The sequence below is a fragment of the Macrobrachium rosenbergii genome, chromosome 1, assembly GCF_040412425.1.
Source record: "Macrobrachium rosenbergii isolate ZJJX-2024 chromosome 1, ASM4041242v1, whole genome shotgun sequence".
NCBI classification, from domain to species: Eukaryota; Metazoa; Arthropoda; class Malacostraca; order Decapoda; family Palaemonidae; genus Macrobrachium; species Macrobrachium rosenbergii.
Window position 1 is genome coordinate 17,512,288 of NC_089741.1, and position 16,811 is coordinate 17,529,098.

General features: G+C 35.2%; 2 protein-coding genes across 3 annotated transcripts in view; one reads left to right on the top strand and one right to left on the bottom strand.

Moving 5' to 3' along the window:
* The window catches only part of LOC136838405 (uncharacterized), a 208,005-nt gene that overhangs the window by 177,201 nt on the left and 13,993 nt on the right, over nt 1-16,811 (bottom strand). The window lies entirely within an intron of this gene.
* LOC136838497 (tetraspanin-31-like) overlaps nt 1-16,811 on the top strand; it is an 80,062-nt gene that overhangs the window by 27,344 nt on the left and 35,907 nt on the right. The window contains exon 2 of the mRNA XM_067103549.1: nt 14,284-14,367. Coding sequence (XP_066959650.1) covers nt 14,284-14,367 — 84 coding nt within the window. The remainder of the gene's footprint in view (nt 1-14,283; nt 14,368-16,811) is intronic.

Consider the following 16,811-nt stretch of genomic DNA (forward strand, 5'->3'; position numbering starts at 1 on the left):
ACTTTCTCGCGCTCAGCCGCAGATACTTTACGTTAAGTGAACATTTTTCGACGACGGATAATTGAGGATTGGAGTGCTGAATGGAATTTGCGCTGTTCTGTACATGAGAGAATGACTGTCTATATTTTTATGTATTTTTAACCTCTACCTTTAAGTCCACTTTTTAAGACTTACTGTATTTACGTAGGTAATGCTGCATAGAAAGGACTCGTATTTTTGGTGTATTTTTATCATTTTCGTATATTAAGTAATTTTCATTCAGAGATTGATATTTCCTTGTTTCCTCTGGTTCTGAACTAGAAAAAATGTAATCTTTCCCGTCCCGCCGGCCTTTGCAGATAAAATAAGAAACAATTGTCAACTTCAAGCGGGGTTCTTAAACATTTGCAGTGCGTAGGATTTTGGTAACAAATATAAGCACTAATAAATATTAACAAACTGTTGGATTCTGGAACAAGCGCACCACACATAAAGCAGAGAGTGAATCACGAAGCATAGAAAAAAGAGCATAGCTGGTTTCTGAACACATGAAGAAACAGATTTGGAATCTAGAAAAATACAGACATAGAGATGGAATCTAAAAACACAAAACGAATACAAAGTATTCGAATCTAAAAACACAAAGAACAGATTTGGAATCTAGAAATAGAAAGAAACAGAGTTGGAATGTAAAAGCATTAAGAAACTATAGAGAATTGGAGCCTATAAGTTGGAGCTTATAAACAAAAAAAATGTTAAAGCAATGAAAATCAGGAAGTTGGATTCTGGAAACACAAAGAATAACAGAATTTAAATCTGGAAAAACCAGAAAAGCAAGAGAAGTGCTATATAAAAATACAGAGTAAGATAATGTTAGGTCCATTGTGGGGGGGGGGGGAGGTTAGTGCCGCCAACGTACCTCACGTGGTGTAGGCATTACTTAAGGTTCTTTGCAGCGTTCCTTCGGCCCTTAGCTGCAACCTCTTACATTCTTATTACTGTACCTCCGTTCATATTCTCTTTCTTCCATCTGACTTCCCACCCTCTATAACAATAATTGTTTCACTGTGCAATCGTGAGGTTTTCCTCCTGGTATACCTTTCATACCTTCTTGCTGTCAATTTCCCTCTCAGCGCTGAATGACCTCATAGTCGCAGCGCTTGGCCTTTGGTCTAAATTCTATATTCTTCTCGATTATGTTAGGCTTCGAAAAAGCAAACAAAAAGCGAAAATTATGCTCTCAAAAACAAAGAAACAGAACGAGTTGGCTTCCTGAAAAACAAAGACGCACAGACCCCTGGATTCTGATAAGGCAAAGAAACAGAGTTGGAATCTGGACTCCCCATGAATGGCAGACAGTCAGGTTAGAGGCGCACAGACAAAGGGGCGATCCCCGTTTCGTAAAAATGAATAGCATAAAAGAATTTCGAGTCAGTGAAGAGGCTAAGTAGTTTACTTCATGAACAACTGGCGCGACTTAATTTGAAATTCATGAGGGGTGGGACGAAATACTTTAGTTCTTCGTTTTTATGAAGTGTTGACCCTTGAACGCGAATGCAAAGGAATTTACGATAGACCGAAATATTAAATACGTTACTTTCAGTTCCTATCTAATTTTCCCTATTATTTTTACTTTTATTATCGTAGCCTATAGATGTAAGGCTGTTTTTTATATTGGTTGTTTTCTTCTCTCTCTCTCTTCTGATTTTACACATATTGTATTTGCATCGGGCATAATGCAGAATCTTCCTTGGCAAGTTAATGTAATTTTTTACTTTTTTCTAAGTGAAGGTATGCACTTTTCAGTAATAATGATAATAATTTCACGAGATTTTAGGCTTGTTCTGTATGAATGTTTGATAATAATAATAATAATAATAATAATAATAATAATCACACGAGTCACAAAAATTATGAAGAAATCCACAATGGTGTAAGTGTAAATATATATTAATAATATATACAAACGAGAGCTTTCGAGAACCTGCTCGATTCTCTTTCCCAATCTTAAGATTGAGAAGGAGAATCGAGTAGGTTCTGGAAAGCACTCGTTTTATATATATTTTTGATATATTTTTACACTTACACCATTATGGATTCCTTCATCAATGATAATAATAATAATAAAAATAATCAACACACAATCACATGTGCAACAGAAATAAATTTCTGACTCACACCAAGATCGGACCCAGGTTTTTCAGTTGAAAGGCAAAGACCTGGGTTCGATCCTGATGTGAGTCAGAAATTTATTTCTGTTCCACGCGTAATTGCGCGGTGATTATTTCTATCATATTCACTCAAAAGGGATAATTCGAATGAAATGCTGTCAGTTGGGTCACTGATGAGTCGGGAAGTTGGGGAAAACACGCTGGTATGCAGGACATTTATAGCTTGCCCAGGTAAAGCCTTAAGTACAGTACAGTTGTACTTAGGTTCCAACTTCTTTTTTTACTAGTGTGTCTTTGTTGGCAGCGTCCTTGCCTTTCAACCGAAAGACCTGGGTACGATCCTGATGTGGGTCAGAAATTTATTCAGATAATAATAATAATTTCACCGACTGTCGTTATTATCACGTCATCTCATTTTAAGCAAACATTTCTTGTCTACGTGTCAGTCATTCTCTGAGCGATCCGGCGGCTTTCTCATGGTTCGCAGCACAGATTTTCTTCTCTTCTTTTCCATTTTCCCATCCATCACACGGCCTTCTTCACGCGTCCGCGAACTTGAAAGATGGCCGTTTGCTCGAACCCAATCTTTCTTTTCCTTGATTTGCACTTTCTTTTCAGTGAATGTTTATACCTGAATTCAACATTTTCCTGACTTTTCAGTGAATGTTTATACCTGAATTCAACATTTTCTTGGAATTGCTTCTCCTCTGTGATTTTTTATTTCTTGTGGTGTATTTATGTTAGCAGAATTAATACCTATTATTTTTCCCTTGAATATTTCTTTCTCCATGTAAAATATTTCTTTGTTGTTATTTTGAATAAGTCGAACTCCATGTACTCTCTCTCTCTCTCTCTCTCTCTCTCTCTCTCTCTCTCTCTCTCTCTTTTCCTCAGCATTTTATGTCAGCAAAATAATTTTATCGCGAAGGAATTGATATTTAAGGAATGCTGTGATACATTATTTCAGTTAGCATTCTAATGAAATGATCCCATGGTTACATAGTTAGGAACTCGATGCGAGGTCTGAAATGAAATCCTTTCGTTATTACTACCTCAATTGTCTCTATTCCGTCCAAAAACTAATTTATTCCCGTGGTGATGTGCAGAAATATTTAAGAAAACAAAATTTTAAAAGAAATAAGACAAATATTTTTCAATAATTCTGAGAATTCGTGGAATACTAGATGCTGTTGGGAACCACCATGGGTCACAGTGAGGCCCGTAAAGCAAGCAGGTAGAAGACTAAGGATAATTATTAAGGACAGCAGAGTATCATTTGTAATTAAATTTGCAATCATTTTCAGTACGATTGTCGTATGGTAAGATGCATTCCTGACAACTATATATATACTATTGTCATGTGTCATACTTTGTTTTACTATGGTCATTTTTTCAATAAAAGAAATAAATTGACAATAATGAATCATTTGGGAGACAGACAGACAGACACAAAGAGAGAGAGAGAGAGAGAGAGAGAGAGAGAGAGAGAGAGAGAGAGAGAGAGAGAGAGAGAGAGAGAGAGTGTGTGTGTTTTGTCATGGAACTCAGGAAATGCCCAATACATGCTTGTTGTGCGACGCCCTCTGAAATATCGGAGGCTATTGAGAGAATCACTGCGAAGGGTGGTTTCGCCTACTTATAAGTGACGATTACCTCGTCGAGGCCCTCCCGTTGTCAGTCTCGATATGATAGTAGTGCATATGAACAAAGAACTAACCACGTACACTGAGAGTTAATTCTTTCTCTTCATCTGATTTCTTTTCACGTTTCACCCCAGCTAAGAACCACAACAATCGACTAACAACTCGATAAGGGTCTTCTCGCTTGTGAGTTGAGCTCCCTCGCTACCACTTGCAGTGCGACACTATAGAAGAGAGAGAGAGAGAGAGAGAGAGAGAGAGAGAGAGAGAGAGAGAGAGAGAGAGAGACTAAACGATCGTGTTCGTTGTAGCGGAAGAAAGCGAATGTCAAATTATTGCCATGGAATTATTTTTTCATCCTCTGCATCTCTTGCATGTCATTGGTCGTGCTCATCATTACGTCACGACTTCCATGTTTTGCATTGTTGTGAATGAAATCAGCTTTAACTTTTTCTCTGTTTTAGTTAAGAGAATTGTGTTCTGTTGAGGCTGGTTTAGCAAGTTAATAATATAATAATAACAAGAAGAGATGCAGTCCAGCACCTTCATCCCAAAAAGACTAGCTGATAACCTTCTGGAGTCACTCGCAGAGCAAGGAAGAAACGCATATGGTATATAAATAAATAAATAAATAAATTTTTTTTAAGTAAACTCAGCTATTTGGGAATTTACTTTGTAAGATTTACCTCATTTTAGGATCTGTTGATAAAGAAGAGAGAGAGAGAGAGAGAATGACAAGAATTCAGGAAATGCCGTGTAACATTTTTCGACTCCCGCCCCCAACCTCTTTAACTGTTGAGAGAGAGAGAGGGGGGGGGGGGAAATAATGTATCATTTTCCAATCAGATTGAGAGCACTTTCCTTTGTCAAAGCCACCAACTACGTAGTGTGACAGTTGCACGACTGGGTTCATTGTTACAGCATTTTTCGCATTTGTACATGTTTTCACGCATTAATAGACCGGAACAGTGAGCGATTTGGTTGATTCGTCATATCAGGAAGGGACGCTCATTGTGTAATGCTAAATTGCGTCAGTTTCCCGCTGCAGGATGATAATCGAGCTGAAAGACAGGAAAATATTTGCGATCTTTTCTAGTAACTGATCTCCTCTTTTTGTATTTCCTGTCACCTTCTGTTACGTCTTTCTGGTGAACACCATTTTTTTTTTTTTTGCGGGGGGGGAGTTTGAATTTCAAGTCAGTGGCCCCTCTGGGCTTGTGCCATATGAATAGGGTTCATTTTAATAATAATAATAATAATAATAATAATAATAATAATAATAATAATAATTCTTTTGCAAAATCAAAGTATAGCTACCGACGGGCAAAAATGCTGCTGCTAATACTAGGGTTAGTAGCACGCTGATAAATAAATACCATCTACCATCATTGCTCGTGCCTTCCTTATCAATGCGTTTTTACTACCATTGATACTGACGCTACAAAAATATTTACTGATTAATAAAAGCTAGTTTTCGAAATTGATATTAGTTCAGCTCACTACTATTTCTACGACTGATACCAACAAACTAATAGATAAAACACTACTTTATTTTTATGCAGTCTAATCAGTATAACTACTACTACAATTATCACACCAACTACAGCTATAAAGTACTAGTAACACCCTGCTATGTAATGTCAATGTTTTAAACATCGTTCGGAGGGCCACTTCATTTCGATAATGCTGAGAATTTTTCCCTTTTTAGCGTGGGAGAATGGTCCTCCATGTTGGTTAGCAGAGTTCGGAGGTCCACACTAGGCCACCTAATCCCTTCTGTACCTTATCCATGTCTATTGGCCTCCTTAGGGCAAGGGCCCGTGCTGGCATAAGGCCGGCTTAATCTAAACCAACCACAACGGGAGCGTGGTAAAGACGCTGCAGTAAACGTCACGGATTACCTATTCAAATTACTATCTTAATTCGATCACAGACTATTACCAGGGTTTTTACTGTCTCTTTTGCCACAAACCTAGTGTTGTTTTCTTCTGTGTAATAATCCCGGTCTAGAGAGGAGAGTTAGACTGGTGCTAGCGGTTATGAGTCATAACGTGTTCCAAGAGTAGCCTAAGAGAGCATATTTTCAGTAATAAGTGAATTATTAAACAATTAAAAATGACTAATTTTACGTATACCTTCGGGAAAACGAATCTCCTCTCTCTCTCTCTCTCTCTCTCTCTCTCTCTCGCTCTCTCTCTCTCTCTCTCTCTCTCTCTCTCTCTCTCTCTCTCTCTCTCTCTCTCTCTCTGTGCGTGTATATCTGCGTATCTCATATCATGAATAATAAATCAGAGGTTCTTACTACCTCGCTTTCATAGTTATTCGTCACGACATGACTAATTAGTTCGACATGACTAACTAGTTGCTTCCTTGTCTAGTTTCTATAACGGAACTTCTTTCGTTTTAGTGGATTATTATTATTATTATTATTATTGGACAGCATATCATATTCAAACACAAGCCAGCAAGGCTATCAGCTTGATAACGTTCGTAAGAATTAAGAAGGGGTGACACTCAAAATTATCAAATGAATGGAGACCCTCTGGAAAATGGAATCGTACTTCCAAGCCCACATTTCTGATGGAGAAGAAGAAGAAGAATTTGATCGTTTATTCTTCTTCTCGAGAGTCATGCGAACAGCCAGCTGGCAATAAAGCATCTGCCGTACATCTCAGATCATACCGTCTTTTGTTCTTCGGATGCGCGGTGTTCGGTGGGGAATTTTATTTCCTGTCAAAATCTCTGACCCAGATTCGATGTTTATGTCTGTTAATGCTGAGTGAATCGGTGCCACTGTTGTATCGTAGAATCATTTCTTCTAAGTAGGCTAGTGAATGTGAATAGAACAGTTTACATATACGTATGCCTTTTTTTTTTTTTTAATAAAGTCAATTTATTCATTATTTCTTTGTTCTTGTCGTCTCTGTTTTCTCAGTTTCACAGAAGGTAATTTTTAGTCTGTGGAAGCTGTTAGTAAAACCTACAATAATTATTATCATTATTCGCTGTTAATTTAGCTTTTAGGTTTATAGGGAGAGTGTGGAAAACTTTGTAGGATTAATGAATAACAACTGCGGAAAAGAGATTTTAAAAGATACAAAGAAAACACAGATTTCGATAATACATATGACATGAAATAAGAATCCATACGCTTTTGTTCTCTCTAGCGTTGAGAGAAGCTTTATGATCGCCCAACTCAGTGAAAAAGCAGATATCTAGGTAAAGAAGGACTTAACACGAAAATAAAATTGTAAAATTAAAATAGAAAAATTATATTACAGAAAAAAGCCGATGTCAGCCGTATTGCTATGTATATTGTTACGACAGTTTTAGCTTGAGTCTTCCGTTGCACTGTTGAACGATACCGTATGTATTGCACCTAATAATTATAAAAATTTTTGGGTTTTTGGGTCGCAATAAAGGTGGAAAAGGTCAGCAGGGTAGCAGGAACTTGACACATTAAGGGGCCATGTCACCTCTCTCTCTCTCTCTCTCTCTCTCTCTCTCTCTCTCTCTCTATAAATATATATAATATATATATATAGATATATATTGATATATATCTGGTCATAGCAAATGCACTTCACACGTATAATTCGATATTAAGGGGTATTTCTGGTATATTTTAGAATATATAATATATGTGTGTATATATAACATTTATATACATATCTGTATACATATATATACTGTAATATATATGTATATATATATATATATGAGTATATATATATATATATATATATATATATATATATATATGTATATATATATATATATATATATATATATATATATATATATATATATATATATATATATATATATATATATATATATATATATATATATATATACAATATATCTGTACCGAATTTTTATACAGAAAAAATCGACCCCATGTTTAACTAAAGGAAAGGTGACGTACTTCCACATTGAGAGCCCTTATCTAAAATTAATTACACCTTGATTTGACTTTATTGTACTCTCTTCCATGAATTGGGTTTCATTTATTATAAAATAATAATGATTATAATACTAATAATGATGATAATCCCAACCTCTCCAAATAGGGAGCTATAAATTGAATGAATTTAGACAGTAAAATGTGTATTTCATTCTTCACTAATAATACGATCAAGGATTGGAAAACGTAAAAATTCCAGAGAGTTGCAGGGTATCCAAACAGAAATTAATCAAGGAAATTAGAGCATTATTATTATTATTATTATTATTATTATTATTATTATTATTATTATTATTATTATTATTATTATTACATTGTTTCATAATTTTATAAATGATTTATGGTCACCGCGGAACACTAAACCCATGCAATTTCTCGTACATTATATATATATATATATATATATATATATGTGTGTGTGTGTGTGTGTGTGTATATATATACTGTATATATACATACATATATATATATAATGTATACATACATACATACATACATACATACATACATTCATATATATAATATGTATACATACATAGATACATATATATATATATATATATATATATATATATATATATATATATATATGTGTGTGTGTGTGTGTGTGTGTATACTGTATATATGTGTGTTGTATGCTAAACTGGCTCGCGAATTTTTTTCCTATATAACCATTGCAAATGTAAATAGATAGAAGTGTAGATGAATCATACACTCGTCATATTACGTTTATCATGAGTCAGGCTGAAAATTACAAGAAACTAATAGTAAAACCAGCATAGACGAGGCAGATGACGTAACGTAACATTAGCGGCAACCGTCACTCCAGTGAGAGTGTGGTCCAATTGAGCGAAAATTCGAGAGTGGTAATTATTCACTTTTATGATTATTTATAGCTTGTTTATTGTCACCAGCCTGGAGGGAATAGAAGCAATAAACATAGCAATAATTTACATAATTATGTGATATCTTGAGGGTAAAAGTATAAGATGCGAGGTCCATATGTTAGGACTAAAATTCCACAGATTTACAAGGAATGGAAACTTTCATAAAGATGTACTGGTTCGGTTGTATAGTTATGTGACATTTCGGACGTAAATATATTGGCTTTAAGTTAAATATACTGGATCGATAAAGATAAAAATTAAGAATGAGAAGAGAGTTTTATTAGTATAATAGGATATGTGATTGCATGGTCACGCGACATTTCGAGGATGAACTAGCGCCGTCTGTCGGAATTTCAGGTGTACTTGTAAATGACAACTTTTACCTCTGATGCGCATGTCACTTGTCCTTATGTGATAGAATTTAATGTTTTAAGTAAATTCGAAATAACAGGAACTGAGATGCATGGCAAAGGCTGTATTACATATTTATTTAAAGGAACAGCAGAAATAACTGTATTTTGTCACAGAAGTAATATGCCTTCCGTAATATTACAATTCAGAGAAGAAACACGTCTGTTGTTTGATATCTACTAATTTTAGAAAAAAGTTAAAAGAAAGCAACAAGAATGATTAGAAATCAATACAGCGGTCACAAGCAGCACCTCTAGAATTTCAAATCTCTAGTAATGTAAATAATCACTAAATAAAACCACAGGAAGCATTAAAAATTAGTAAGGAAGTCACAGCAATACCTCTGGTACTTAAGATCTGTAATAATATTATAAATTTATAAAAGGGATCAGAAAAACAATGCGTCCAATATTTACGATCTTCTGTCTTTCTTCAAACAAAACAAAACAAAAATCGTGCCTAATCGCACTGACAGCATGGAAATCTGACAAAGCAAAGAAGTGGGAATTAGAGCAGAATTATACAAGAATATCAAAGCAAACGTGAGTAATGAAACACAGCTGCAGAAGGGTAAACGAATGGTGTTTAAAATAAACTGAAAACTAAAAGGAATAGTATCATAAAGCGACTGTTTTAGAAAAGAATATTTTGCATAAATAATGCCGAATCATCATCGAGTACACTTGCATTAACCATGATGGTGATCAGTTCAATTTTTCTTTATTTCTTTTCTAAATGGACATTTATTAGCTGGAAATTATATGTTGCACTTAGACATAAGTAACTAAGAGATGCATTCGTAAATTCGAATTACTCTGATTTTAATCTAACATTTTAACATATTTTAACATTAACTGATAAGAAAAACTCGTTGCTATGTTGAAATAACCTCTTTTTTCAATTTTTCCGTAACCTTTCAAGTAGATTTCTAGTTTGTATTGCAACATAAAAGGTCAGTGCCTATTGGTGAAGGAATTTCTTTGTTCTTTAGTCTTTGTTCTGCATCTTTCTGTTTGTTAAAATGAGTTGATTATTGATATGACAAAGGTGTATATGCCAGACCATTGCTCTCTCTCTCTCTCTCTCTCTCTCTCTCTCTCGTTTTTGGTCGGCTTCTGTTTGATAACCTCATTTGTTCAGTCTCTCTCTCTCTCTCTCTCTCTCTCTCTCTCTCTCTCTCTCTCTCTCTCTTTTATTGGAGGAGTTAATTGTTCTAATGATTATTATTATTCTAATAAATGTGAAAATTGGAAAAATACGCACACACAATATATATATATATTATATATGTATGTATATATGTATGTATGTATACACACACACACACACATATATATATATATATATATATATATATATATATATTTAATAGTGAAAGATAGTAAGATTTTTCGCATAATCGTTTCAATAGTTTTTCTGTGTGTATGTGTGTGTGTGTGTATGTGCGTGCGCGCGCACACGAGAAAACTGAAACGTTCTTCCATGAATGCCATATGTTATTTACATAGCTTGGCCGAGTTAAAAGAGCGGGGGAACTTTCTCCAAATCCCATTCAAAGAGCTTCTTCCGTCACTGATTCACTATCTGGGGTGTCGCCCAGAGCGTACCTTCGACGGTACGCGCTCCAGGCAATATTCATTTCTGTTTTTACTTTTCATTTGTCCTCTATGATTCTATCACCTGTAGTTTGTTCTTTTGGGGCCGACGGTAAATATCCCCAGCCGATATCGCTGAAGCTAATCGGAATTAGTGGTAGCTCATGCTCAGCAGCCAACACCAGTGACAATGATATTGGAATGGAGTATTTAGAATTTCGGCCAAAAGCCTAGCGCTGGGACCTATGGGGTCGTTCAGCGCTGAAAGGGAAATTGAGAGATGAAAGGTGTAGCAGGAGAAAAACCTCGCAGTTGCATTATGAAACCATCGTTATGAGAGGGTGAATAGCAAGATGGAAGAAGAGAATATGAATGCGGGAGTTACAGTAAAAGAAATGAAAGGGGATGCATAGAACTTTAAGTAATGCTTACAGTGCACCGCGTGAGATGCACTAACGGAACTACCCCACTACGGGAACAACGATTTTGGTTGTGGGTATCTACAGTCAGCTCCAAAAAGACAGACTATAAATGTTCAAATTCGATCCAGTTTTCGCCTTTCATTTACGAATAAGTTCTTCGAACAGCATCTGTGGGAATCTAGAAATGGCCAACTAGTGTTTTACCCGTCTTCGCCGGGACGATTTTCTTTGTTATTTTGGTTGATGCACATTGCTTTTATCATTGTTGAAAATGTGTATACAATCATCTGAAACAAGCGAACAAGGCTATTTAATCGCAACTCATATATTAATAGCAATAATTGTTGTTATTATTTTTATTTCTATTATTAAGAAATGATGATGAATATGATAACAGAGAAAGCATATTATTACTACCAATGACAAAACGCAAGGTATATCCATGCACCGTATTTCTCTGTGTAAAAACATTAGATTACTGACAACAAATTCCACGTTTAGATTGCCGACATCAAGTCCGGGACCATCGTCTCCCATTATAGCATTAAATATATATAGTACCATAGTCCGAACTTCAGAACGGTAGGTAACGTACCTAGGGATGGGACTTACCGTCGTGGCCATCTCCTGCATTACCGACATTGTTTTCATACGGATCCTCAAATGTTGATAATAACGGTTATTGTGATATCAGCTTTTACGCTTATTTTCAAAATAAAAGAAAAGGGAGAGGTACAAGTTTAATAATTAGCAACATTGACAATTTTAATGAGGGATTACGACCGCGACAACAGTTATAATAAGGGATTGCTATCCTAACAGCAACAAGAATACTTGCAACAACAATAACGATAAGGATTTCCCTCCATTACTACAGTGCACCAAGAACTCTGCGAAGATAATAACTTAATATGCTCTTCACAAGTCCCTGTGCCATTAATATTTTATCATCTAGAGTCTCACGGATGCCGCAGCTGTTGGGCGTCAGATTAGCCTTTTTATAAGTAGTCATTCAGTGGATGGGGTAAGAGTTTCTCTCTCTCTCTCTCTCTCTCTCTCTCTCTCTCTCTCTCTCTCTCTCTCTCTCATCATAAAATCTCAGATTTGTTTACGAGGAGCATAGTGTGTATGTAGAGAATATATATATATATATATATATATATATATATATATATATATATATATATATATATATATATATATATGTGTGTGTGTGTGTGTGTGTTTGTGTGTATATATGTATATATTATATATATATATATATATATATATATATATATATATATATATATATATATATATATATATATATATATATATATGTATGTATATATATGTACATATATATACATATATATATATACATATATATACATATATATATATATATATATATATATATATATATATATATATATATATATATATATATATATAGAGAGAGAGAGAGAGAGAGAGAGAGAGAGAGAGAGAGAGAGAGAGAGTACTGCAGCAACTTCTGAACACGTCCAGACTTTTCAACCCCAACATCCATCAACAACCTGCTCCGACTACGGCGAAATCGTAGCCATCAAAGCCCCGTATGGAAACCAAGAAGCCCCTAATTGCAGACCCATCCTTTTATCACTTTCCCTCCGATTGAAATAAAGAGTAAACAGAAAATTAACATATGGGGAGAGACATCTTCCTCGAGGTCTTTTCACTCATTAATTCTTCCGGCCAATATCTCTCCCACGCAGGATGTTTTCACCAGCCAGGGTGGGGAGGGCAGGGGAGGGGCGGGAAGGGGGAAGATTTGAGAGCCACCTGTCGGGGGAAAGTCGAATCACACGGTTTTTGTTTACTATATCTTGCCCTCCCAACCGCACAATTTGACTGTGATGGCACGTCCCGCACATCCCTCTGGCACTCGTCCTCCACTTTTTCTTTTCTCTAATCATCTACTGCTTTTTTAAGTACTCAAAGCGTTTCTCTTTTGAAGCGTTTGTTGTAATCTCCCCGTACCCGATTCGACCTTCTTTCCTTATGCACCTCCTGTGACTGGGGTCTAACAAGTTTCACACCCTTTAATTAATTCATTCATTTTTTGTCTAGGCGGTGCTCCTAATCCTTCCGTAAGAAGTCATTCAGCGCGTGTATGTCAGTCGCGTTTAAACACTGGTGATGGCGTTGACATAATCTGTAAACGTTTCGGTTTTTTCTTTGGGAGAGAAAGCTCTCATCCATTCATTGAGCGACGTGATTCATGTTGTTTATCGCGACTTTATGTGGTGTCTTCCGGCGCTATAGTGCCTCTTTACATGAACTACGTAGTATGTTAGATGCGATTCATTTGTTTTGTATCTCTCTCTCTCTCTCTCTCTCTCTCTCTCTCTCTCTCTCTCTCTCTCTCTCAGTTTTTGAGGAATGAATCATTCAATAAAAGTTTGGTGTTATTGTATGACATATGCGTGTGTGCTTGCTTGTGTGCGTGGGTGTGTTGCCGAGGTCATAGATTGGTCGTTCGTTGTGGATTTGAATTCTTTTTTTTTATTGAAAGTAAAAGAGAGAAAATGAGGTTACATTGACCAAAATTGTGGTTTTGATCAAATTTGCGTGGAATGATAACATCGTATTACAGAAAAACTGCATATTTTAGCAGCCTTTACGATATCACATTGTGTGCTGAGTCTATCTGGAAGCTAAATGTAAAAACAAGAATATGCAAAAATCAAAAATGGTTTTTAAACATTATTTTTCTCCATTTTCTCTCAGAAGTTATTCATCAGTTCCGCTGTCCTTATCCCAGTGATTAATATGTTGATTCTCCTTGCCCAGAAATATTAATATTAATAAAATTTTTGTGTACTGTTTCCGCTTAGAAGTTTCAGTTGCATCACCCTCATGTTAGTCACATTTGCATATATGCTCATCCTATCCTTTCTCTGTTTCCTTCTTTCATCATCGCCATTTTCTTTCCACTTGCGCTGAAATACCCCACCAAGAGGTACATCTTACTGTCTGCTTCAGTTGGTACACTGTTGACAGATTTCTTTGGCCTCCCCTTTTTCATCTGTTCCTTTGGTCTCGTCCCACCTAGTTTTAAATTCCTTCAGCCATTTCTTGCTTCAGTGCATACTCGTTATTAAGAGCAGATCTAAATAATAATAATAATAATAATAATAATAATAATAATAATAATAATAATAATAATAATAATTTCTCATTACAGATAATTGGCTGCTTCGTGCTTGGTTACATGGCCTGGGTGCTTGCAACCTCAATCACGGTGTCACGGTTCCTCTCCGGCACTTTGGTGAGTTAAATTTTAATATTATATACAGTACAAATTCTAGAAAAGGTTTTACATTCATAATATGAACAGTCGTCGTACCTATTTGAACACTAAAAATTTAATATGTCATATGTAAACATTTATATATGTGTATATATATAATATGTATACAGTATATTTAAATATATTATATATTATGTATTATATAATATATATACAATATATATATATATATATATATATATATATATATATATATATATATATATATATATATATATATATACATATACATAAAACAAAGCTTGGTCTAGAGATCACACCATATAACTAGAGAAATGGGACTTACTAACTACAAGAGAAACCAAATTGATAAAGATGGTTTTGGCACAAAGGAACGAAGTAAAGAGCAAGGATTTATGAGACTGTTAAACATTTACGATTAATGATACCAAGTACCGGATCTCTTTAGTTGGCGCTTAGTGAACAGCCAAAAAAGGCAAATTAAACAACAGGTAGATTGAATAAGATTTAGAAATCAAATTGACTGAAATTGCATACGAAAGTAAGGCTAAACATTAGTCTAGACTCTAGATTCTAGAACGATTTATATTGCTTTATGGACACGAATCATTGATATGACAGTCATATTATATTTAAAAGAGGCAGGAGATGTGAAAATTTTAGAAAATGAATGTTCAGGAAGGGAATGAGTGGTGGAATTTCACAGAAGACCATAGATACATACATATACATATATATATTATATATATATATATATATATATGTGTGTGTGTGTATCTACATATACATATATATATTATATATATATATATGTGTGTGTGTGTGTGTGTTTCTGTGTGGATACGTACATACATACATGCATACACAGACATGCATTATATATATGCCTGAATTGCAATGTATTTTGTCTTACGACATATTGATATCCATTTACAGTGCAACATAACATGAGGTAGATGAATTATTTCATATTATTATACACTCGCAATTCTACATCCATCTGATTAAGAATCAGCTGAGATGAGAGTCACTTGGTTTCTCATGTGAGGCGATAATGCACTCACCCTTCAAAACTTGAGATTGCTAGGCTCTTGTCACGAAGGTAGCAAAAAATCTTAGTGATTAGTAATGACAAGGATGAATGAGCAACAGAAAGTGAAAAGACTAAATCAGGGAGTGTCAAGGCCGGGGATGGTGGTGATGAAGGAGCCAAAAAAGAAAAGTAATAAATAAATAATTATTATTATCATTATTCAGAAGATGAACCCCATTCATAAGGAACAAGCCCACAGGGGCCATTGACTTAAAGTTCAAGCTTCCAAAAAATATGGTGTTCGTTAGGAAAAAGTAAGATGAGGTAAAGGAAAATACAGGAAAAAGAGATGTCACTTATTAAACAAGAAAAAGTAAATTAATGAACAATTAAAAACGTAATAAAATGCAGCCCAACGGTGTGAGGAGTAAAGGACCTCTGGAGCTACAGTCCAACGGTGTGAGGAATAAAGGACCTCTGGAACCGAGAAGTTCTAACACGAGAGTAAAAAGACTGCTCCTCGGACTGTCAGTCCCCGTATACTGTCAGTGAGACAGTGAGACTACTACAAGGGTGCGAAGGAAAGTGTCAAGCACACGACGGAAGAGAACTCTGCGTGAAATGTTCTCTCTTCGATAGACCGACTTTTAGACAATTTCTCTTTGATACTGTAAGTTGTCAGATTAGAATAGAATATAGAATTTAGGCCAAAGGCGGTCATTCAGCGCTGAAAGGGAAATTAACAGTAAGAATGTTTGAAAGGTGCAACAGGAGGGAAACCTCGCAGTTGCGGTACAGAAAAGAATAAAAGCGGTTGCAGCTAGGGGTCAAAGGGACGCTGCAAAGAACCTTTAGCAATGCAAGTTGTTGAATGCGTCGACATTCACAGGGTCGAACTCTCCTAAATTACTGATCTCTTTTTAAATTCCCCGATTCATGTTGGCGATATTCTTAGTTGATTGCCAAAATGGTGCTCATAGATATATATGTGCAATATTGCTACCAATAATACTTCTGCTACAGGGGTTAAGGAATGGCGTCATTGCGAAAGATAATGAGTCACAGCCAAACTTCATTTTTAATATTGTTTTATTTTCCTACAAATTTCTTTGCATTCTTGACACAGAAACTCCCTTGAACATTACTAAGATTGCAGTCATTTTTTCCCCAATTATATTCGGTTTATCATTTCTTTTAAATTATTCTTTGGCTTTAGTTAGAGAACTCAGTATATTTGTATGTATTTCATTACTTCTGTTTTTGGTTTCAAGAAGAAAACGCATTATCACGTTATTCACTTGATCCTTCTCATTTCTTTGCCCCCTTTAGAAAACGCTTTAATTTTAGTGCTATTCGTGTCGTTATTGGCATCTCTTGCTTCAGTTAAAAAACACAATTTTTTATTCAT